This window comes from Xiphias gladius, chromosome 8 (assembly GCF_016859285.1).
Source record: "Xiphias gladius isolate SHS-SW01 ecotype Sanya breed wild chromosome 8, ASM1685928v1, whole genome shotgun sequence".
NCBI lineage: Eukaryota > Metazoa > Chordata > Actinopteri > Istiophoriformes > Xiphiidae > Xiphias > Xiphias gladius.
The window spans coordinates 18,365,909-18,389,102 of record NC_053407.1 but is presented as its reverse complement, the minus strand read 5'-3'; the positions used below and the strand labels follow the sequence as shown (position 1 = coordinate 18,389,102).

The window sequence follows — 23,194 nt, the reverse complement described above, 5'->3', positions numbered from 1 at the left end:
CTCCTTGAAAAACCCAACCTACCGTAAATGAAAAGAAGCATCAGATATAAAATGACATTTAGACAGCCGGTGGCATACCAGTACTATACATTTGAAAGCATTTACACATGGGTGGTTTTCTGAGAAAGAGAACGAACAATTTGAATGACAGAAACAAGATACTCAAACACCAATCAAAGGTAAAACATAAATGCACAGAGAAACAAAAATGGATGATAACTAAAATAAATAGAAAATGTTGCATGATAAGGGGCTAGGATAATTTCCTCATTGACTGCGAAGAGAACGAACAAAACGATACATTTTGATTACAAATGCAGACTTACCACAGAATGAATATTTTGGAGAGTCAGGGGTGCAAAAATTTCCGAAAGCAGATTTCCACAGCTGGATATTGTGGCACAAGCAAAAGTCCAAACTGTTGCCAGTGGCAAAAGAGGTATGTAGGACGCAGGACAAGTCTTCACAATGGATCAGCATAATACCTAATACCTGAAGTCTTCTAAGAGGATTATGCGCATTGTCTCACTCTCACTTTATCGTGAGCCTATCATAGCAATATTTAATTGAAAGCAAAATAAAATTCGTGCTTTGGTCTAATGCTATTATGTTGCATAACTATAGTATAAAAACTATTTTTAAACAAATATCACAATTTGAATAGGAATGGCTAACCTGAAAATCTAGTCCATAATGTACAATGTGCATGAGCCAAAAGCATTATTGATGAAATTTTCCTTGTAGTTTTTTTTTTTTTTTTTTAATTTTTATCCTAGGGAAAATGAAATTTCCCATGTAAAGTATTTATCACATAAGATTTATTTATTATAGGTGAACTGAGGTGGCGGACGGAAGTGGTGGTGCACATTACAGTTCAAACTGATGGCGTAAGAACAATTGAAAGGCGCCATTAGTCTGGGGAAGTTGTCCTTACAATACGTGTTATCTTTGAACATCTTTAATTGTCGTTCTTGGGCCTAAAATAACCTCAGTGTAAAACCTAAACTCACACTTTTCATCCTGTCCTGCAGGGATATTTGGAGCAATGTAACCTAGCTAACCTAGTTAACAAACGCTCGTCCTGTTGCTTGTAGCAATCAACTTTGTCACAGGAATAATCTTTTCTTTTTTAACCGTTAATTCGATGGTAACTGTTTAGTCATAGGAGCAGATTTCACAGTGTCATACCTGGGATGTGCTATCGGGAACGGAGCTTTTTTTTTTTTTTTTCTTTTTTTTTTTTAACGCAACCTGCAACCCCACAAAATAACGAAGTTTGCTACCGTATGTCGTAAGCCAGTTTCCCGGACATAACATTTGTGGATGACGTGACAGCAGACAAACTGTGTTTATTCCATTCCTTGCACTTCTTTTCCAAATAAGCTCCTCTAAATCTAACATTGTGTAGCGCGGCCTCTTTTTACCACAGAGAAACGCACAGCTTGACGGGTGTGCTGTGCCTAGTTACGGTTGCTAAGCTATGATTGCTAAGCAATCGCTGTTCGGGGGAGGGGCTTAGCTTTGGAAGCGATATCGGACGTAATACTGTCCGCTTACTACCTTAACCCACCTTAACTTCGGCCTGAAAGTTAATATTAATTTTTTATATAGATTTCACAATTGAGTTTGTGAAGCTTTTCCAACTGTTCTTGTCCAGTTATAATCATTCCCCCCATCATTTCCATTCTTTTCTATTCATTTTCCTTTTCCAAAAATCAATATAAATTCCAATGTTTGATCAAAAATGCACGACTGAAATCTTACACCTTGCAGCTCCAGATGGTATATCTGGTGAGCTAAAGTGTCGAAATACTGTTAAAGGTTGTCAGATAAGTCAAAAATACAATGAAATATAACAATAGTAATACTGTTAGCTATATAATTAAAATGGAGTGTAAACAGAAATATACCTTACTTTTTGATATCAGCTACTCATGCATGTTGTTACATAGGGTTATGTTTATTTATGTACCTCTATTTTTGTCCTCTAGGTGGTGCTGTTTTTCTCCAGCTTTATTGGTACACCTGACGCAGAACAAGGGCCACAGAGCATCCTAAATCATAGGTACACTGCATCGTTATAAAATAAAAAATATTGAAATACAGAATGCATATATTATACATTAAATAAATAAACATGTGCACATGTCAATGAAAAAAACACAAGATAAAATACCAATAGTAAGATCACATTGAAAATAAATAATATGAATGAAAAATTAAACACAGTGTAAATGGCATAGTTATCTTACTCAGATTTTTTAAAATAACTCTTGAAACTGATATTTACACAAGTCTATTAATAACCTTTCATAGACTTTTAAAATTCAGTAATAAAGAATTCAGAAGATGGGAGAGATGTGGAAAACATAGTACAATTAGTAAGTTAACAGTTAGTTGTATTTTCTCCTCGTTGTTTTTCATAGTATAAAATATCATATACTATTAATATTCTTAACCTCTACTTTAACTGTATTTAATTTGTTTGATGAACAAAATAATTCTCCGCCTTCTTTCAGAAGGTTGTTGTGTATGGACAGCAATACAACAAATATTTCATTGTGTCTTCTTCAAGGTGTCTGTTCAAGGTTTTTACCTTGTAAAAGGGAGTTTTTCCTTGCAGCTGTCGCCAAGTGCTTTCACATGGGGGAATGTTGGGTCTCTGTAAATATAACTATTACGAGTACAGTCTAGACCTGCTATATATGAAAAGTGATCTGTGATAACCCTTTTCATGATTTGGCACCATAAAAATAAAATTGAATAGATTTCAATCGGATTAATTTTGACCAATATGTAGTTGGGGACACTACAAATCTTGAAATGTAAGCGTTGTCAGATGTACTGTATATTATGTAAGATTTTGTAATGTTCTTAAAAGTAAATAAGACACAACAGAGGTTTTAATGTGACCATTAGCCAGGAAAAACATGATCTTTTTCATTTCTTTTCTTCTGGGCTTTTATTAAGAAATATAATGATTTAATAAAAATGACGCAAATAAAGAAAACATACAAGAAAAAACAATATACAAAGCAAGAAAGTGAACAATTGTGGTAGAGATATCAGGCGTGAGTATATACCGTAGAAAAAGAAAAAAGAAATGAGATGAGAAAGGCAAATGTAAATGGATTATACAAATTAAAATATATATGGATGTGTCTATGTATATGTTTAAATATACATGTATATATGTACATGAGACAAAATGTGTCTACAATGAGTATACAGCTAAGTTTAAGAGGAGTGTTTGTTAGTCACGTGCATATGAACCAGTAAAATGATTAATTAATTACTTGGATTAATAAAATCCAGCGAGTATCTAGGTTATTTCTTGATAAAGACAATATTTATTGATGTAAATAAAATTTACTGAATAAATATTACATAAAATCTTATGTTGAGTCAGATTTTTTGTTCTGACATTGACATCTTAGAAAGCAGAATAATGAAAATGACCAAAAATGTCTAATTTAAACTGTTACTACATTTCAGGTCATTCAAGTTTGCATCACAGACCTTGGGAGTAGGCAACGTTGCGACAGGTTTATGAAGGGAAGAGACAAATAGTTCTGCGTGGAGCCCAGTAAATTATCTTTCTTTACTGGTGCAGCAATACGAACTTTTCTGCAGCCCAGGGGGCACATGGTGTTCTGAATGAGCAGAGACCAGCTGACTCACATCTAGCATTCCTATTGGCTAATCCTGAATGTTACAGTTCTGGCGTGTATGTTGATGCAAAAGTAGATGCAGAAGTAGGTGTTAATGTGTTTGGATACAGTAAATGTTTGCATTTAAGTAGTAATAATTTGTTCTGTTCACGTACAAATCAAGGAGTAATTGCCAAAAATGAGAAAGCATATACAGAAAAATAAGTGATTTCATGAGCATATGCATAAACATACACAAAACATTTAAGCCTTTTTTTGGCAAAGGCTCCTGCAGTCTGGCACTGATGGTCAGCTGGTAGAGGGTACAGAGGAAAAGCAGAACCCGGCTCAGCTGCAGTCTCTTCCCTGTTGTGCAATACATTTTCCCCCACAGAAGCACTTGTATTGTCTACAAAAAAAAAACACACACACTCACACACACACACACACACACACACACACACACACACACACACACACACACACACACAAACACACACAAAAAAAAAAGCTGCATCAGTGGACAGTGATCCAGCTTTCTTTCTGACTAGCAGAGCATGGAGTTGAAGAATCATAAAAAGTACAGCAGCTTGATCTGTTTCAAAAATGAAAGGCAAAGCTGAGACGAAAGATAAAGCCGAGAAAAAAATTACATTTAGAAAGATGGGGGAGCAGCTCAATTGTATTCAGACAGTGCAATACAATACAATACCAACAAAAAAACCTTTGCATTTCTAAACACAGATGCAGGCTTACCGAAAATCTCAAAAAGCAGAGTTGTGGGACGCTGGAAAAGTCTTCACCATATGCATCATACCTTAAGTCTTAAGAGGATTATGACAGTGTCTCATTCTCACACTTAAACTGATCACCCAAGCATTGGTCAATGCAGCCTGACAGACGTTTACAATATTCATTTAACAGCCATGAACACCCAGTTACAGCATATTCTTACCTTTAAAAAGGCGGTACATCCTCCACCAGTTTCTATGAAAAACTACGCACCAAGTTATTGAAAACCAGGTTTCTAACCGCGTCGATAGATGCAAAACAACGGCTAATTGCGAACTCCGGGCACAAAAGATTTTATTCTTGTGAAGAACATTTCTCTCGCATTATTTTTAAAAGTCGTGCAGTTTATGCCACAAAGCAACTTCTCCTGACCATCAGTCCGTTTTTTTTTCTTACGCATCTCAATTTGAGCTGACATCCAAACTTTCGCCTTAAATTTATAATGTACATAAACCAATAGCCGTATTGTTGAAATGATTAAGGTTTTTCCTTCTCATTTTTATATAGATTTTTCAGCAGAGAAATATGAAAATTTCCTCAGACAGGAACTATGTGATAAAAAGTACACTGGTTTCACCCGGACGGAAATTGTGATGCACACTCTAACACAAACACTGGATGGCGAGCGAAACATTGAATGGCATGTATATATGTTTGTTTGTGTATTTATTTATTTATCAGCATACTAAGTATTCATTTTATGGATAGTTATCTTATCACATTCGTTAAATAGTAACCTGGATGTTTCTACAGTCTTCCGGCGTTGTGTTGCAGGATGCTAGCCTAATTTAGCCTACATTAGCTAACAGTCCTCTGCTGTGACATGTCCTTTCATTTTTAGCTTCTAACGTCGTTAAAGGTTTGTTGTTTGATGTTAGCTAACGCCAGTGTAAACCCCGATACTGGAGCTTACATTAATACAGCCACTGTCGCGTAATAAGCGAAATAACTGACAAAAGGTCCTTTTGACATGCCCTCCATAGACAGGAGGAGATGCTATTAAACGCCAAGTTTCTGCCCGTGTTCTCACAAATCTCATCCTTTTCTGTCTTTGCCTTCAGTGGGAGCACGCTGGAGGGTACTGTAAGTCCACTGCATTATTGTGAGTCTATATAAGCCGGCGAGCCATGCCTACCGTGGTCGTGATGGACGTGTCCCTGTCCATGACACGGCCGGTGTCACTGGATGGCAGCGAGGAGTTTCAGAGGAAGAACCTGGCTGTCCACGGACTCAATATGTTGTTTGAACACATGGCCTCAAACTACCGTTTGGAGTTCACGGCCCTGATGGCCTTTTCTTCCCTCTGGGAGCTCTTGGTGCCTTTCACCAGAGATTACAATGCATTACAGGTAAAGTGAGCCCCATGTGATAAGTCGGAAGGAAAAGTCAAAGCATGTTTCCCTCTCCCGAGGCATTGCCTGAGTTTGACCTCAAGAGAAGAAGACTTAGGAGGAGAGTTTTAAGAGTTTATCTAAAATATCATATTTTCTGCACAGGAGGCTCTGAGCAACCTGGAAGACTATGACAAGACCTGTGTTGAATCAGCTCTTCACGGAGTTAGTAACGTAGTACAACAGGAGTGGGGCAGCGCCTGTCCCTGTCAGGTATTGTTGTTAGTATCATCACACCTCTGAATTTATTCTTGATTCAAGAAAGCTGAGGTGTGGAAAAATAGTCAGTTTCAGCTATCTCTGCATAGTTGTTGCATAGTTATATAGGGTTATGCTTATATTCCTCCCTCTCATGTCCTATAGGTGATTCTGGTTACTGACGGATCTCTTGGTATCGGGAAGGGTTCTCTACGTCACTCCCTCCAAACACTGAAGCAGCGCGGGGATGACAAGAAGTTCCCGCTCCCTTTCCCTTTCCCTACCAAACTGTTCATCATGTGTGTAGCCAATGCAGAGGAGGTACAGATTCACCTTTTTTTTGGCTGCCTGTTCAACTGTTCATTTCTATTTACTTGCATCTTTATCTCAACTCAGTCAGCTTAATACCAAGAGGGATATTTTATCAGAAACCATGCAACCAGAAGCAGCTGGTCATAAATAGGATCAAAGGCGATCCTATTGTGTTCATGAAATGTCAATGACTGTAATATGACAGTGACTCCCAGAATCTACAGTGGGTTATGGGTCATCTGTTTTACTGTTGTAGCTGAGTTGTCCATGTTGTTGGAGTTGTTCATGTCTCCTTCTCTGAATTGGGATGTAAGTATTAACTCCAAAAGACAGGAGCGTCTGCAGATCCTACTAGAGTTCTTTGAGAGAGTTATTTGTTGATTGTAAATAAGAATATGTGTCAATACAGGGGTTTGAATGGTGAAGTAGTTAAGGTGACCTAATCATTAAAGCAGCCAATATGTTACCTTGGGAGAAATTTTTTTGATAATTGTTTTTTTTATTCCTCCAGTACTTCTCTATCAACACATTATTTGTATTGAATCAAAAAGTCTGAGTGTTTTATGCAGTCTTAAAGGAGCCTTGAGCATGTCATTTGTGTCAGGTGCCATCAGGTTTGTCTAATGTGCACCGTAACTTGCATCCATGTATTATTTTGGCATCTTGCAGTAGATTTCATAGCTGTACCAAATGCGACCCCCTGTCTTGTGTAATTGCAGTTACAGATGACTGACGCCATGGACAACTTGGAGGAACTACTTTGTCTCAGTGGAGGGGACGGACAGATCTTCACTATGGAGGGACCACTTTGCATGAAGAGTGTACAGGCCATGTTTGGGTATGACTGTTACTGGGGAAATAACTGTAATTTCTCATCATTTTTTATATGTTAACTAAGGCACCTTTTGTACCATTTTACATCTTTGTATGTCTACAGGAGGCTGATTGATCACGCATACTCTCCTTTCCATGCGGTCCTGCACTGTGGGAACCTGTCCTCAGACGTTCAGGTGTTCCCCCGACCTGAGCCTATCGTGGTGGATGAAGAGGTGGAGCCCATGCCCCGAACAGTCAGTACAGGTACCGGCTGGCTTCAAAGTCATTGATAAACAGTTTAATTAGAATTACTTTCTATTCAGACAAATCTTTATTCTTTTATGCATGTTTCAGATTTGGAAATTGTGGGCTTCATCGAAATTGCTGATATTTCCAGTCCTCCTGTTATATCCAGACACTTGGTACTGCCTATTGCCGTAAACAAAGGTTAGTGTTGAAATTTTTTGTCGTATTGTTTTAAAGAAAAACTAAACATTCATAGAAAAAACAGCTGTATATCATGGCTCATTGCTTTTGGTTTAACTGACTTTCACAGAAAAGATACAGATTTTCTTTAAAGGAGCAAATTGTTTTAAACTGATTTAAAAAGTCAATAAATTGTTAAAATAGTGTTTGTGATGCAATCAATGTTTTTAAAACCCTATTTTTGCACAAATATTTGATTTTTTTCTGACTTCTTCCTTTCATATTTAATGTAAACTCATCATTTTTTAAAATACAGACACCAAAATCAATGAGCTTAGTATACCAATTTCCATGCATTTTATTTGTACTTGATTTCAGAGGTGGATGAAATTGGCACAGGAGCCACAGATGAGCTCGAGGAGGAACCCTCTGCCAGTCAGATGGCAGGCAAAAGCCCAAACTTTTGTGTGCTTTTACATGGTAGTCTTAAAGTTGAGGGCATGGTGGCACTGGTCCAGCTGGGGTGAGATTCAACAAAGCTGTTTATATTTAACACATGGAAAGAATTTAGTGCCTTTAAATATCAAGACACCTGCATATTAAAATGAGTTCATACATTTTATGAACAAATAGCCTAAATTTAGTTTGCTTTTTTCTTTTTTTCCTCAGGCCAGATTGGTACGGTATGCTGTACTCGCAAGCAGACAGTAAGAAGAAATCAAATCTGATGATGTCTCTGTTTGAACCTGGTCCAGAGCCTCTGCCCTGGCTGGGCAAGATCTCACATTTGGGACCAATCTCAGGTAACCTGTCACAGACTTTTGTCAGACAAGCAAGCGGCAACTTTTCTGCATATTCACAGCAAACTTCTAAGGAGTCTGTTTAGCATTTACTGTTCATAAACTTTGCTCATTCCTGAAGGCATCATTTTAAGAGTATTTTTTGGATATTGTGAAAATGCATTTTCATGTATCGTAGGACACATGAACCTATGTACAGGTACATGACGGTTTATTCCTAAATACTAAAGGCCTCCTCATATGTGTACATACTCAAGCAGTCAGTTTTTTAGACAGTTGTATGACAAAGTTGAACTGCTTTGATTGTGAAGCAGTGGGTCAACTGACTTCACTTTGATGTTTCATGACCTTTCTGGTATTTCAGAGGCTGCCGAAAATCCCTATGGAGAGGATGACAGTAAAAGTCCTTTTCCCGTGCAGCCACAGGTCAAACGAAGCTATGCCCAGAATGTTACTGTGTGGATAAAGGCCAGTGGACTACAGGTAGAGTAAAATCCCTGTATCAAAGCACTGTTGTTTGTTGAAGTCTTTGGAGAAATGACAAAAATAAGACAAATTTAGTAGCTTTTAATTCTGCTGTAAGAGCCTGACAAAATATCTTCTCAGAAAATGAAAAAGCCACCATAATACCCAGGTTGTGTTCATTTGGGAGGGATGTTGACGCCATGGTAATTCAGAGAAAGTTGAGAGATAGTGTTCACTTAATGCATTGCAGCTAGGACTTATTACAGTTAACAGTATTAACCAATCTGATATAGAAATCAGCCTGGACAAGACAAATTAACTGACACATTAATTATATGTAGATAATATGAAAATACTGAGATACTATTATTATCATGATATTACACAGAGGGGGTATATATTACTAATTACATATTGTAGATATAATCATTCAGTCAGCAGGCTTTCTTCACAGACATTTTGACTTGTCGTCATAGGAAGAGCATTCTATTCAAGTGTCCCGGTCAGTATTTGCATTTATCAGAAATCATTTATCACAAATATGGATGCCTCAAATTAGCCAAAGTCCGTGGTAAAATGTAATTACACCCAAACTGAATGGATATGGCGTCACATTTTAAATTCGTAGCATTTTAACCCTCACAAAATTAACTCTGTAATCTGTTCTGATGAGGTGAACAGTCGCAAGTCGATAACATGGGAATCTCTCTCATCTCTACCATCCATCCCACATTGTGTGACCGTGTCATGAGTGTGTGTTGTTGGTGAGATATATATAGTTAGAGCCTTAACCATTTTTTTAGTTTGAAGGAGTTCTTGAAAAATTATTCCTCAGTTCGGGACTTTGACAATGTTGAGTACAAACATTTTGAGGGTCATTTGTGCTCGCCATTTTACAGACTGATGTGCAGAAGATTCTGAGGAATGCAAGAAAATTACCAGATAAAACTCAGACCTTCTATAAGGTAGGTTTGACTAAGAACTGCTCGGGTTTGAAAATACATCTGAACTACGCTGTTGCTTTCATAATTTAAATTAATGTTTTGTACTTTAATCTGTCAGGAGCTCAACCGTCTGCGGAAGGCCGCCTTGGCTTTCGGTTTCTGGGAGCTCCTGAAGGGAGTGGCCGACCTGCTGGAGAGAGAGTGCACTTTGTTGCCCGACTCGGCCCATCCTGATGCTGCGTTCCAGCTCTCCCACGCCGCACAGCAGCTCAAACTGGCCAGCACTGGTGACTCCCAGTACGCTGCATTTGATCACAACATTGCCCCCATGCACACTGACTTCTCAAGCTGAGCCACATCTGAATGAGTAAAAATGGACTAAGATCTCGCAGCATCAGCCTGTGTGGACCAATGGGGAGACAGCACTTGGTGTATGCTGGACGTTTAAAGAATTCATCCAAGGGGCTGCTTCAAGTATGTGTTTGCAGAAATGATTGGTGATGGATGACTCAAACTCCTCTGTGACAAACGTATATCATGAGGTATTTGTAAAATGTAAATTTTTTTTTGTTTGTGTTTTTACATGTTACTTTGTCGGATCTTTTTGACAAATTGACCAGATTTAATTTTCATTTTTATTCAGTGCGCCACATTACATAACATAACATTACATTACATATCTGCCACATTTACAGGAAACCAGGGAAATTACTTTTTGCTTAAAAAATTTTGATGACTGTTAAAATACTAAAACAGCAGAGGGAGGAAGGGATACAAATAAAAATCTTTCATAGCAGGTTATCAGTGAGCATGAGGGACAAAACGTACTCTGTATTTAAGCAGTCAATAGTATAATTTTCCCTGAGGTGTGTGGAACGGTTCAGAAATCTGGAATGATAGCAAATACAGTATTTGTTGGCAAGGTTGTTGCTTTCTTCATTTATACACCAATTGCTGTATATCAAAAGACATCAGCAGGGTTTCCTGATCAGTGCTTGTTGCAACATATTCAACCAAAATTAACACTGCATTGAGAAAAAAAAAATTACAGAAACACAGTATCATACAGGATGTCAAGGTCTATGTCCTGCTACAGATCTCCACTAATCTATAAAATTCATATAAGAGAAATCAATCACCAGTAAGTGAGCCTGTCAATACAGTGAAATATTGCATCATCTTTAGGATACTCATGTTGATCATAAAGGAAATAATTTTAGTGAGCGCAAATGGGCTATGGAAAAGAAAATATCTTCTTCATAACATTACTGATTTGACTGGACCATGGTTTGTGAGGATCATTTCAAAAAGAAAACATTCTACAGAAATAAGCAGGCAGCGAAGGTGTTTGTGGATTGTTGTTTGTGCTGAATTTCAAATTGCCTTCCTCTTTTTGGTACGGAAACGCCTCTTCCTCTGCTTATAGAGATGATGAAAGTTGATACAAAGTCCTGGGGGGGGACAAAAGGTTGATATCAGAACAAAAATGCTGACACTAGAACATAATATTTGTTGAGAGATTTGAGAGAGCTGCACTTTAATATAGTATCCATTGTTTTATTTCAAATTGAATGTACTGAAGCTCAGCGCCTGAAGAACAAAAAAATGTGTAACTGTCCAAATACTTCCAGTCGTGACTGCATATGATTAATTTTTTATCTAAAGACTTACCCAGAAACATGAGAACAAGATAAACGTGCAGGATGTAAGAGAAGCTGATAAAGGTGCCAAAGGCTTTCGGCAGAGGAATGCTGAAGAGTTTGGTCTCGTAAAAGATGGGAATGGATTGTATAACAGCAACAGCTACATGAGAGTGGGAGATGAGATAAATTTTAGTATTTGTATGTGGAGAATTGTAATTAATTCAAAGAGAAGTGAAGACGCTCACCTTCAGCTAAAACACCTAATGGGTACAGTGGTATCCAGATTGTGTACCGCAGCCACGTGAGGGTTTTCCACTCTGTATTAAAACAGCCCAGCATGTAAAATGGATACCTGAAATTGGAACTTAGTGTTAGTTTTAGGCAGGAAACACAAGTCGTGATGAGTCGCTCATCAACTAACACAAAGTTGCATTAATATCAATCCATCCTTACAGCAATGTAGCCCAAATGACCTGCTGGTATGCTGATGCTTAAAAAACTGCTGCACCCATCTGCTGCTTGGTAAACCTCAACCTAGAAATAAATAAAGAGTTACGGGTCTAGACCTGCTCTATATGAAAAGTGCCCTGGGATAACTTGTTTTATATTTTGGCACTATATAAATAAAACTGAATTGAAATTGAATCTCAAACTTCAGTTGCTAAAGCTGAGTCAGTGGTTACTTTTGATGTGATGCTGCTGCAGTGGATTTACATAATACCGTTTTACTGACAATATTCTGCTTGTGTCAACAGTTGATACAAGTTAAAAGTAGAAAAATTTCATATAATTACAGTATTGTTTAAACCTCTAAATCTTACTGACAACTAAATGACATAAAAAGGAAGTCCACAATTCAGTAGCCGAAGTTTGTCCATTTGGAGAATTTCTGGTGTGATTTAAAGAATATTGGTTGTATACAGAAGAGTCCATTTACATGACTGTTAATCATGAACGATGACAAAGCAGATGCATATTTACCTAAAAATCTCGATGGCGCTCCACAGATAGAAAACGAAGAACACAACTGGCTGGTGATGCATTTCCTCCAAACTACCAAAAATGATGAAGAGGATAAAATTCCTTCCAACCACCTAGTAAAAGAACAAAAGCAACAAAAGCACTTAATAATAAATAAGAACTTATACTAGGAATGTCTTGTCCCTACACCTGTGACCCCATGAAGCTGTAAATCTGGCAAAGGAACATCCCATACCTGTATAAGAGTTGGAACAACAGCTGTTCTGACTACACCAAAAGCAGCGTTGAGGACCTCCACTGCTGCCAGGATCTGGCAGAAGAACATCACATCCGATATAGTGTGAAATGTGTCGTAGAGAGAATCTGAAATGAGGGCAGTGTTATAAATGATAGGTTTGACCAGATTTTGGTGAATTAACTGATCAGTGAGGGAAAAACAGATTTTAAGCTACAGTAGAGGTAAAGTTTCTAACCCTCGCCAAAGATGAAGAGGCGCACAGTCATGTTGACAAAAATCCAGGAAAAACCGAGGAACTGCACCAGGTTGTATACAAACAAAAATCCTGTTTTCAGGCTGACAAACCCTGAAACATTTCAAAGAAGAAGAACTTGCTTGAACAAAGATATGACAAAAGTCTAAAGCCACAACTGAAAAAAATCAATTAAAAAAAAAAAAACTTCGACACAATCTAGAAACTGAATTGTTTGACTTCAGATAAACAGGCATGCATTAAGAAATTTGTGAGTTTCAATTTTTCTACTGTTCAGTAATAATAATTTTAATTTGCAGCACAATTAGAAAACACCAATTAAAACAGACATTTCCTATTGTCAAGATTTTCCATTCACCTTCCTCTTTATGCCTTGAAGCCTTCAGCCGGTTCCTTTTCTCCTCCTTTTCATAGTAAAAAAATAAAACAGGTTTGTACAAATTTTAAGTCTTTGCCTATCGTATCAATTTCTACAATCTTAGTTCAGATATTGACACTTTGCAGTATTTTACGTATGAGTATGCTATTCAATAAGAAAAAAGCTGTCAAATGCACATGGTTGTTTGTGAAAATTTCCCACTGAGTTAAAGGCACAACTTTAATCTCACCTTTTCACGGATCTCCATCTCAGCGTCTGACTCGTCCAGCCAGCGGTCAAAGTCAGGTGCCAGGAAGACAGGTTTACGCTCCTTTGCGGTTAGCCTTTCCCACCAGCCACGCTGCTCTTTCCGCACTGTGATATTTACTTGCCGCTGTGTTGACTTGTGGCTCACCTGGGCACACAGATTCCTTTCATGAACACATTCAGCAAAACTAGATATCATAAGTAAGGAAAAACAGTAGATATCTACAACCAATTTTTTAACTGGGTACATACCTCTGGCTTTACTGGTGAAAGAAACTCCAATTTGAACTCATATTCATTTTGTCCTTTTGCACCATGGCCCTGGGCTACACACAAAATACAATATACAGTGTCACAAATCACACATTTAAAAAAAAAAAAAAAGTACATAGTCAAATGAACATGAATAATATGTCACCTCTAAACTGAAGGACGTTTTCATGTACATGGACGACAATATTCTGCAAAAAAGAAACAGAAGGATGATGAACTTCCTTCCTGCTACAGAGTGAGAATTCAAGCATGATATTATGTACTGCGCGCTATACCGCGGAACAGAGACAATAATGAAACATTCAAAAGACTAATGAGTTAGACCTAAAAAACAATTAAGCTAAGGTTACAATAACAATCTATTATCCAACAAAAATAGTGTCATTTAATTACCAGCCAGAATAATTTCCTTGCTTGAAGAAACTGAGTCACTGTCAAGTGAGCTGTTTCAGTCTCCACCCTGAATCAGCTCTTGTTCATGTCACTGTATGCTGTATAATAAACAGCACAGCAATGTATGGTGCCATAAAAAAAAAAAAAAAAAACTATATGACTATAATGCCTAAATTTAGACAGGAGTGAGCGTAGTTGTAGGTTTCCAGTTAATGAATCCTTAGCTTGACGCTCTAAACAAGACAAAAACACTGCATGGCTCCAATCTCCACTTGCCTGACTGCCCACAGATTACAACCCCACCTCACTTCTCCCCAGAGTATCAAAAAGCAACTACTGATGCGCAATCACTAGGAAGCCTTGATCATAGTCACCTATTCCCAAATGTTACAAATGTAATATAAATTAGATTTTATACACTTTCAATTATCCACACACATTCACAGGGCAAGGAATCAAACAGTTAACTAATTGCATTACTGTAGATATGAACTGTAAATACATCAACTTGTAAATACTGTAAATACTCTTCCCAGTTCCTTCTAAATGAACCATGTCCATTACTCTGTTTTAAGTATAAACTTTAAATGATGCAGGTTAATTAGTCAAACATCCATAAACGGCATTTAGGCTCCTACAGTGGTCCTCATTGCAGCCTGGACTTTGGCACGAACTGACATCTTTGGGTTAAGCAATGCCTGTCACTACCCCCACTTGCGTGACTGACAGTACACACGCACATTATCTTAAAACCATGTTACTCGCCACTAACTCAGGGAATCACTGAACAGGTTTGGTGGGACCACGGCTGCTAGATAATGGCAGGCCTTAATAGATGGCTTTGTTCAACTATCACCTATTTATCATCCAAAATGCAAATTGTACAGCTACCCAGCGGTATGGCATTTACAAGAACATGCCGCCTTCATTTGCATTGCTTAATATTTACCCTTAGAGGCATAAAATGGTGCTGTAACCGGTTTAAAAGTGCTGCCCGAAAGAAAGTCCCTGATGAAAAGTGAGTGCAGACAGTTTGTGTTACCACAGCGGGTCCTGCTCTGTACACTTTGGTTAGCTCACCTGAGCGTCTGTCAGCTCCACTCGCAGGTAAATGACTTCATGGCGTTGAGCCCAGTAAACGAGAGGTGTTAGGGTCATTGTTGCGTTGTTGTTGTTGTTGGGTTTTTGTTCGTTTCGTTTTGTTTTGCTTTGTTTTGCTTTGTTTTGCTTTGTTTTTTAAAGAGCCTTGTTAAAGAGCTGTGTTTCGGGCGGACATTGAATGGACTTCCTTCGTTTCATGCTAGCTAGCTGACTGACCTGGAAGTCTTCAGCAGATACCCAGAATGTTCTGTCAACGCGCGCGCTCACCAGCCGTCAACCTAGCGACGTGCTCGCCGTCGCGCCGTTGGTTGTGGTCTCCTCTGATTGGCCAGCTGTGAATATTTACGGAAGTAGTGAAGTGGAGGCGGTTTAGGGGAGCACGGCACATCCAGCCTGACGACCACGTCTGGTAGATGTGCTAATATGCAGACAGAGAACCATGTTTCTTGTTTAAAAACCGATTTGGTGAAATCCTGCGGGGCATTTCGTGTTCTTGTTGGCGTAACTGGAAGCGTTGCAGCCTTGAAACTACCTCTTTTGGTCTCCCAGCTTCTTCAGCTCCCTGGGGTGAGCTGCTTCGTATTTCTTTTAATTCAAATCCTGTTTTCAGTTACCATTTCTTCTGTCCGTGTCTGTTACCTATACACCAAGTATGGTACTGTGCAGAAGTTTTAGGCTCTTTAGATGTTAAGATTCTTATCTGTCAGGGAGGCGTCTGATCGGTCCCAAATTCGGTCTGCAGCACTACAACGACCCCAAACATACAGCCAGAGATGTAAAGAACCATCTTCAACAACAAGAACAACAAGGAGTCCTGCAACAGATGGTCTGGCCCCAACAGAGCCCTGATCTCAACATCATGGAGTCAGTCTGGGATTAAATGAAGAAACAGAAGAGACTGAGACTCACTCAATCCCCAGAAGAACTGTGGCATGTTGTCCAAGATGCTTGGACCAACTTACCTGTCAAGTACCTTGAAAAACGGTGGCAAATGTACCTGAGAGAACTGGTGCTGATTTAAAGTCAAAGGAGGGTCACACCAAATACTGATTTGATTAGGTCTTTTCTTTTTACTGTTTGTATGAAGTTAATTGATAAATAAAAGATATTCCTGGCATTATTTTTGAAAGCATCGCCACTTTAATTTTATTGCCTAAAACCTTTGCACAGTTCTTTGTGTGCCCATGCAGCTCTAAACATTATTGTTTCTCTGTCTGGCAGAACCCTCATGGGCTCACCTTAACCACAAGATGGAGATGTTGCAGCTGTTAGGCAACGATAAAACCACAGCAGCACAATCTTGCTATTGTAGTTCTTTTTTCAGCTACAGTACTGTTTTTTTACTCTTAGATATAGTCTTTTTAATTTAAAGCCTCATTAAGTGCAGTGGAATTAAACTAACAGAACTGTGTTTCCGGTATACTCAGCAGACCAGAATTAGCAAAAACTGCATATTAATGAAACTGTTAGTGGGGAAACTAAACAGAGAAGTGAAAACATTAAGTATCAGAACGGGAGATAAAGTATGACACGCACCAATGCATTTGTCATAAAAGAGGAATACAAATACATTCTTTTATATTCCTTTGAACTGTAATAGCTAAGGCCTCACGCTGTACGCAGATATATTTGTTCTGACCAACATGTCCAACTAACAATATGTGTTCCATCTGAGTGAAAATGAAACCCTTTACTACTTCACAGCCTCATTTGGATTAAAATGATGCTTCAGGGAGCAGGGGTATATAATATGAACCAATCAATCACTGTAATTATTGATCGTATTACTACAGTAGACCATTCACCAGTGTTTTTCAACATCTATAGCCACTGTTTACTTTAAAACTAATTAAATGACAGCCTTTTATTTTTGTGAGGGGAGAAAAGTGGGATATCTTTCCTGGCAACAACTAATCTGAGAGATATAGCTCTGTAATCATCCTTAACATTTGCAAGGAAAATCCAGGATGAGAGAGAGTGAGAGCTTTTCAAACTGTGGCTTGGTAGTCAAGAAACTCATACTCCAGTAAAAAAAAAATATTATTGCAGTCAAAATTAGATGCCCAGTGTTATTGCGCACATCTAACCACACAAGTCTGTTAAAATTGCTTAAATATGTTAAAGTGTAAGACCAGTAAAATGGTCTCTAAGACAAAGATCAGTTACTTGCCATTTGGAACGCTCTTTTTAGTTTTCCAACTCATCAGCACTGTAGTAAAACTAAAAAATGCTTCTAATCCCTGTGAATGTCACTGTCTTGTTTTATGGTTTAGGTGGATGTAAGAGTGGTCACTACAGAGCATGCCAAGCACTTCTACAATCCTGCAGAGGTTTCAGTAAAAATCTACAGTGACAAGGATGAGTGGGAGGTAACAATGATTTTATCAAATTTTCTAGTAAGCCATTGTTAACTGAGAGTCTTCTCAGACGATTGTGAAAGATTTCTTAAATTTATATTTTAATCATTTCTATTTTTAATTAAATATTGAATTGAACAGATGTGCAGTATATCATAATTTTCATACAAACCTTTCAAAGATTGCTTCATGCTCTTGAAATTAAAACATAAACTAATGCCACACTTTAAATCACATTGAGTGAATTTAAGCGTAGCATGAGTCATCAAGTAGACAATTGACAGCTTTCCAGCTGCTGACCTCATGTGCATTTTGAAACATAAAAACATGGTCAAGGGTCAGGAAACATTGAGAAACCCTGGTCTAAAGTATCATGCATTCCAGAAAAGAAGTGAAGAAGTAAGCGTCTTGTTGCTTGTGTGCCTAACAGTATGTCTCTGTTCTAGATGTGGACGCAGAGATCTGACCCTGTGCTACACATTGAGCTAAGGCGTTGGGCAGACCTACTTGTCATCGCCCCCTTAGATGCCAATACTCTTGGAAAGATTGCTAATGGCATTTGTGACAATCTGCTAGTGAGAAAATTAAATTTTTATCTAATTACCTAGACATTTGTATGGCAAATAATAATTTATTACATGATTTCTCTGAAATTATTTCCAAGTTGATATCTATTTGTTATGACAGACGTGTGTGGTAAGAGCCTGGGATACCAGCCGACCTCTCCTCTTCTGTCCTGCAATGAATACAGCTATGTGGCAGCATCCCATTACAGCCCATCAGGTATCCAGGCTGAAAGAGTTTGGCTATGCAGAAATCCCCTGCATTGCTAAGAAGCTAGTGTGTGGAGATGAAGGTGGGTTTTAATTCCAGGAAAAACTTAATATATGAAATATCTACCAATATTTACTTGTTGGTTTGACCATAACAATTAGAATACATTAATTACTCACATTTCCATTATATAGATTGTATCTGCATTATAGTCTGTGACAATTTGGATTTTATTATTACCTTAAAGGTTTTGAAGTATGTGGGTTATGTAAGAACTAATTCTTACCTTATATGAATAATTCTGGCAGTAGTTGTAAATGTAAATCGATCAGAAAATGAACTAAATACTGTACATGAAATGGTGCTGAAAGTGAGTGGACAAGTAGTGTGTAGCGGTACAGGGTAAATTATATGAGATCAATTGTCTTAAGGCGAGTAAATTGGTAAAACAGGCAATATGACATAGGCAAAAGTTGTATAGCAACATGATAAATATCCATTTTTGCACAAAATGGGTTATTTTAGAATAGCAGCAATCAATGTACGAAACACAGGCTTCAGATGCAAGTTTACATATGTGTAAGCGCACTGTTGCTTTAAAGAGCAACAAAAAATCCTCCTCCTCCTGTGGTTTAACTTCTCACCTTGCTGCAGTGATGTAGAAGTGTGCTCCAGGGTGAGTCAGTACATTATGACATTTTTGTTGGGTGTGGTTACAGATACAGTCTAGGGCACTCTTAAGTGGCTCCAATATCAAGAGAAATGCTACAAGAAAGTTTTTGAATGTCTGCCCTGCTTATTCCAAAACTCTTTTCAGGTCTCCTTCAAGGTCTGCTACATACAAGTGTGTGCATCACAAGATATATACTCCCCTGTTTCCATAACCCAGACTCAGTAGGCCAAGGCCTCCGCCTTCACCTGGTACTCGGCAGGCATTGCACCCAATCCTTATGGCCATCATTGTGGGTGGTGGAACCACACAGTAGTGGTCCCCACATTGTTTTGGACTTTGGCAGGCCCAGGCACCATGTTCTCACCTGTGCATCTGGGCCAGAGGACTTTTCTGTGGAGATATTCCAGGCATATTCTAGTGGGAGGAGACCATAGGGCAGGCCCAGAACAGATTGGCAGGATTTGGCCGTTGGAAACAACTCAGGATCCCCCAGAGAAGGAGAGGAAGGGGAAGTTGTGAGGCAGAAGGGTACCTTTTAGAGGGTAAACAGTGCAGCTGACCCTACTGAACTATGTCTTTACTTCACAGAACTAAAGGAAATGCCCTAAAGACCAACGCAGCCTCAGACTCGATAAGGGGAAGTAGTGGGGCCTGACTATCACCATTTCACATAGCAAAGTACCAGCACTAGTATTCGAGCACCGCAGTGTTCCAATAAAGACTTAAACTCCTCAACTGCAGAGAGTGGTGAAATGAGCAAAAGCAAGGCTTACTCTTCTTTCTGTATTAACAAAGAGCACTTCCTGGGTATATGTCCCCAGTTTTAGAGCAAACTTCACTACTGAGCAGGAGACTGCATGAATTAAAGGAAACAGCAAAATGTCGGCAGTGTGGGAAGGGGAGGGCATATCCACCTGCTCACTGCACTTTTTAGACCTACCAAGGATTCTGTCTTCAAATAATCCCTGACATAGAAGGCCAGATACATGTCAATGGCATGTCAACCATTAGCATGGCTAAGTATATTTCTGATCAGTAGTGCGTTCAGACCATAATACTCAGTATGATCTAGTGCAAGACGTTGATTGATATTGCTGTATGTGTAATGATGCATTCTTTTGCTAAATCAGTTGTTTTTTTTCGAGGGACCTTGGTACATTACTTTAGTGACGACTTTTTTTAGATGCACAAACCACTGCAAATGTAGCAAAAAGAGTATTCTTCTAAACAAAATCATACAGAACAGCATTCAAATAAAGTTTTAAAGAGAATGTAATAATGAGAAAAGTTTAAATTTAAATTTAAAATACTAATCTCAAAGCCATAGCCTAATATATTCTCTATTCTGGAAATATTTGACTTTGAAGCAGTTGCAACAGCAAGTGTTAAAGTTGCATTATCAGTATAACCAAATGAGTCAGCTTTCTGACAGTGGTTTGTCTCAATGATTCACTGGTGAGTTCAAAACACTTAGAATCCTGTGGATGTGGAGAGAATATATTTATTTAGGTGTGTTTGTGAGTGTGGAGAACATGCACAAGGGCTTGCATGATCATTTGAATCATTGCCTGCCACCGACTGATCATTTATTCCTCCCTGCTGAATGTGCTTGTGGAATCATGAATTCTTCACTTTGTTGCAGGTAAAGGCGCCATGGCAGAGGTCTCGACTATTGTCAGTGTTGTCAAACAGTATCTGCAGATACCAGATGATTAATTTCAGAAAACATGAACGTCACGTCGCATTGTACAGTCAGCTGGCACCAGATTACCAGTGAAAAATAAACATAAACATGATGACTTGTCTTCAAAATTACTTTGTGTCCAAACCTCCAAGGCCTCACACACTCATGGTAAACTCACATGCTTGCTGTCACGTTTACCTTTCCTCTTCATGGGATTGTGTGGGTGTATACAGACTGTCAATAATTGGCATCACTCTGACTCTTTCAAAAGTTTTGTTGCACCTGTTAGGGAAGGACAACACAAACTTTTACGATTTGTATTGGGACTTTGATGCCCTCATGAAATTCCTAGTATGGCCCAACCCAAGTACAACCTCCGTGGCATAATCAGACAGTATCTGCAGGACCTTTTTTAGCCATCACCAGCAGTTACTGGAGCCAAATTTTAAACAGTTTGATGCTGTTTTTTAAATGTATCATCTATTCATTATGCACTCATAGGGACATTATTGATGGCTTATTGGAGAGGGAATTCAAACTCAAAGAATTCAAAATCAGCTGAATTTGTCACTTAAGCCCCTCCCCCTTTTCTGCAGTGACGTATTTATCCCAAAATTACACTAAAATGTGTGTTGGTATATTTCTGGTCACAAAGCAGCATTTCATTGGTGACATGTCATTTGGCTGATGTGGATAAGCTGAAAAACGCAGTTCGCGCATTGACATTTGTTTTGTCTATACTTGTGGTCGTCCACGCTGAACCGTGTCTGCATCGTCTGTCACCCCCCAACACTGACAAATGCTTACTGCACATTTCCTCTTTGTCTCTTTCTTTACTGAACTTCCAACTCCGTGAAAAGAGTGAGGTTGAATGGACACACAGTTTGATAATCCTGATTAATGATGTGCTCCACCTGGCTTCCTAGGAGGAAGCTTCTGTTTATTGCTGTTTATTTTGGGATTAATGCAGGTAAAAAAATAATACAGTGGTGGTTTTACTGGGCATATTATTGTGTTTTTTCAAATTAGAAATACAAAATACAAAATGGCAAAATAGCAACTTAGTTGAGGTTCAAATATTGTAAGTGCTTAAAAAAGGTGATTGTAATTCCAGGGCTGTTAGCACTGACAAGCTTACATTGCCTCTGTGTCTTTGACAACAGACTGGGATAAATATTGTCAGTATCAAAGGTAAAAGGTGAAAGGAGTTTGGATTAAAAACACTGTTTTCAATCAAATTAAATTTTCAACCGTTGGTTTTTTGTTTTTTTTTCTCAATAGCAAAATGCCTCTCAAAATGAAGGTCAAAAAACGTGGCTTTGTATTACATTATGAGATTAGGTTTCATCGGCAGAGAAAACGAATGTTCACTGTCCTCAAAGCAACATTACCGTAGGTCTACTTCAGCAAACTGGTCATTATGAAATTTAAAAAAGACAATTATTAAATGCATGTGTTTACCGAGACATCACGTTTACTGTGAACAACATTTTCTTATTTGAGTCAGTAGTGGCTGCCGTGGTGCCTATGGGGTTAATTATGTGAGCAGTGGAAAGTCTTTTCCCACAAGGCAGTTTTGAAAGACTGGCTTTACTGCCGAGACACGTTACATGAAACTGTCAGCTGCGGTACGGATGCCTCACACTCTGTGAGGTATTAGGTACTAGTAGCAGTCGTATTCCAGCAAACATTCACTCTTATTTTGTTCGAGTAGACAAGTGAGGTGTATGGTTACATATGTAGGTCAGAGGCCTTAGGTCAGAGGCCCTTGGTCAAAGGTCCTCGGGGGGTGCCCGGCAGTCTGATAAGCCAGATAATGCTTTGGAATTAAAGCCATATGTTAGTGACGTTTTTCAGGAAAACAACTGTGCTTATTTAAAAGTCGGTGGACAAGGCTGATTTTTCAGAGTGGTTCATTGGCTTCACACCCTCTCACAAGCAGACCTGCGGGTGCTTGACTTGACGCTGTACTTCTTTGTAATATACCTTTATATGCAATCAAGACGGTGTCAGCGGAGTCTCCTTCATTCTCCTCACATTATCATCATCATCATCTAATAAACTACACAAGATCATGCAGTATTTTTGGCTTAAATGTTTCAAAAGAGAGACGAAAGGGAGGTAGATGTATTTTCCGAAGTGCTTTCTACCAAATGCTTTTTTACCATGACTGAAAGCATCAAAGGTGAAAAGTGATGAGACCCATGGTTCACATTAGTGTTAGACATGTTTATCTTTGGGAAAACCCTCTATCTCCAATCAAAGTGAACCGTACCCGTCTGGATTGTGTCAAGAGAGGACAGACGAGAGAAATGTTGAACCAAACCCTACAATGGTTTGTTTATACTGTATCAGTGAGAAGAAGCAGACCGTAACAACTGTCCTGTCAAACACTGAGAGGAACT

The 23,194-nt window shown here is 38.6% G+C and overlaps 3 protein-coding genes across 3 annotated transcripts; 2 read left to right on the top strand and 1 right to left on the bottom strand.

Moving 5' to 3' along the window:
* The first annotated feature begins 4,999 nt into the window (after positions 1 to 4,999).
* On the top strand, positions 5,000 to 10,719 carry ints14 (integrator complex subunit 14). Its single transcript, XM_040132890.1, has 12 exons — positions 5,000 to 5,082; positions 5,504 to 5,791; positions 5,939 to 6,046; positions 6,197 to 6,352; positions 7,063 to 7,181; positions 7,281 to 7,423; positions 7,514 to 7,606; positions 7,964 to 8,108; positions 8,255 to 8,388; positions 8,750 to 8,868; positions 9,750 to 9,815; positions 9,913 to 10,719. The coding sequence occupies exons 2-12, from the start codon at positions 5,570 to 5,572 to the stop codon at positions 10,144 to 10,146; spliced, it is 1,539 nt and encodes a 512-aa protein (XP_039988824.1). The 5' UTR covers positions 5,000 to 5,082; positions 5,504 to 5,569; the 3' UTR covers positions 10,147 to 10,719.
* Positions 10,720 to 10,839: 120 nt separating this feature from the next.
* On the bottom strand, positions 10,840 to 15,573 carry hacd3 (3-hydroxyacyl-CoA dehydratase 3). Its single transcript, XM_040132891.1, has 11 exons — positions 15,281 to 15,573; positions 13,953 to 13,995; positions 13,787 to 13,860; positions 13,518 to 13,682; positions 13,268 to 13,313; positions 12,892 to 13,002; positions 12,654 to 12,781; positions 12,419 to 12,531; positions 11,683 to 11,789; positions 11,466 to 11,597; positions 10,840 to 11,245 (listed from the first exon to the last, which is right to left on the bottom strand). The coding sequence occupies exons 1-11, from the start codon at positions 15,356 to 15,358 to the stop codon at positions 11,169 to 11,171; spliced, it is 1,074 nt and encodes a 357-aa protein (XP_039988825.1). The 5' UTR covers positions 15,359 to 15,573; the 3' UTR covers positions 10,840 to 11,168.
* Positions 15,574 to 15,640: 67 nt separating this feature from the next.
* Positions 15,641 to 20,919, top strand: ppcdc (phosphopantothenoylcysteine decarboxylase). The gene is made up of 5 exons (XM_040132892.1): positions 15,641 to 15,868; positions 17,575 to 17,670; positions 18,105 to 18,233; positions 18,346 to 18,514; positions 20,748 to 20,919. The coding sequence occupies exons 1-5, from the start codon at positions 15,725 to 15,727 to the stop codon at positions 20,819 to 20,821; spliced, it is 612 nt and encodes a 203-aa protein (XP_039988826.1). The 5' UTR covers positions 15,641 to 15,724; the 3' UTR covers positions 20,822 to 20,919.
* Positions 20,920 to 23,194: the final 2,275 nt, after the last annotated feature.

Excerpts from the sequence above, each read along its gene's own strand:
- ints14 (XM_040132890.1), top strand. The coding sequence starts at position 5,570 with ATGCCTACCGTGGTCGTGATGGACGTGTCCCTGTCCATGACACGGCCG. Across the intron at positions 5,792-5,938 it reads GAGATTACAATGCATTACAG|GAGGCTCTGAGCAACCTGGA; the intron begins GTAAAGTGAGCC and ends TTTTCTGCACAG. Across the intron at positions 6,047-6,196 it reads GCAGCGCCTGTCCCTGTCAG|GTGATTCTGGTTACTGACGG; the intron begins GTATTGTTGTTA and ends CATGTCCTATAG.
- ppcdc (XM_040132892.1), top strand. The coding sequence starts at position 15,725 with ATGCAGACAGAGAACCATGTTTCTTGTTTAAAAACCGATTTGGTGAAA. Across the intron at positions 15,869-17,574 it reads AGCTTCTTCAGCTCCCTGGG|GTGGATGTAAGAGTGGTCAC; the intron begins GTGAGCTGCTTC and ends TTTATGGTTTAG. Across the intron at positions 18,515-20,747 it reads GCTAGTGTGTGGAGATGAAG|GTAAAGGCGCCATGGCAGAG; the intron begins GTGGGTTTTAAT and ends ACTTTGTTGCAG.
- hacd3 (XM_040132891.1), bottom strand. The coding sequence starts at position 15,358 with ATGACCCTAACACCTCTCGTTTACTGGGCTCAACGCCATGAAGTCATT. Across the intron at positions 13,003-13,267 it reads TTCAAGGCATAAAGAGGAAG|GGTTTGTCAGCCTGAAAACA; the intron begins GTGAATGGAAAA and ends GAAATGTTTCAG. Across the intron at positions 12,532-12,653 it reads TTGTTCCAACTCTTATACAG|GTGGTTGGAAGGAATTTTAT; the intron begins GTATGGGATGTT and ends TTCTTTTACTAG.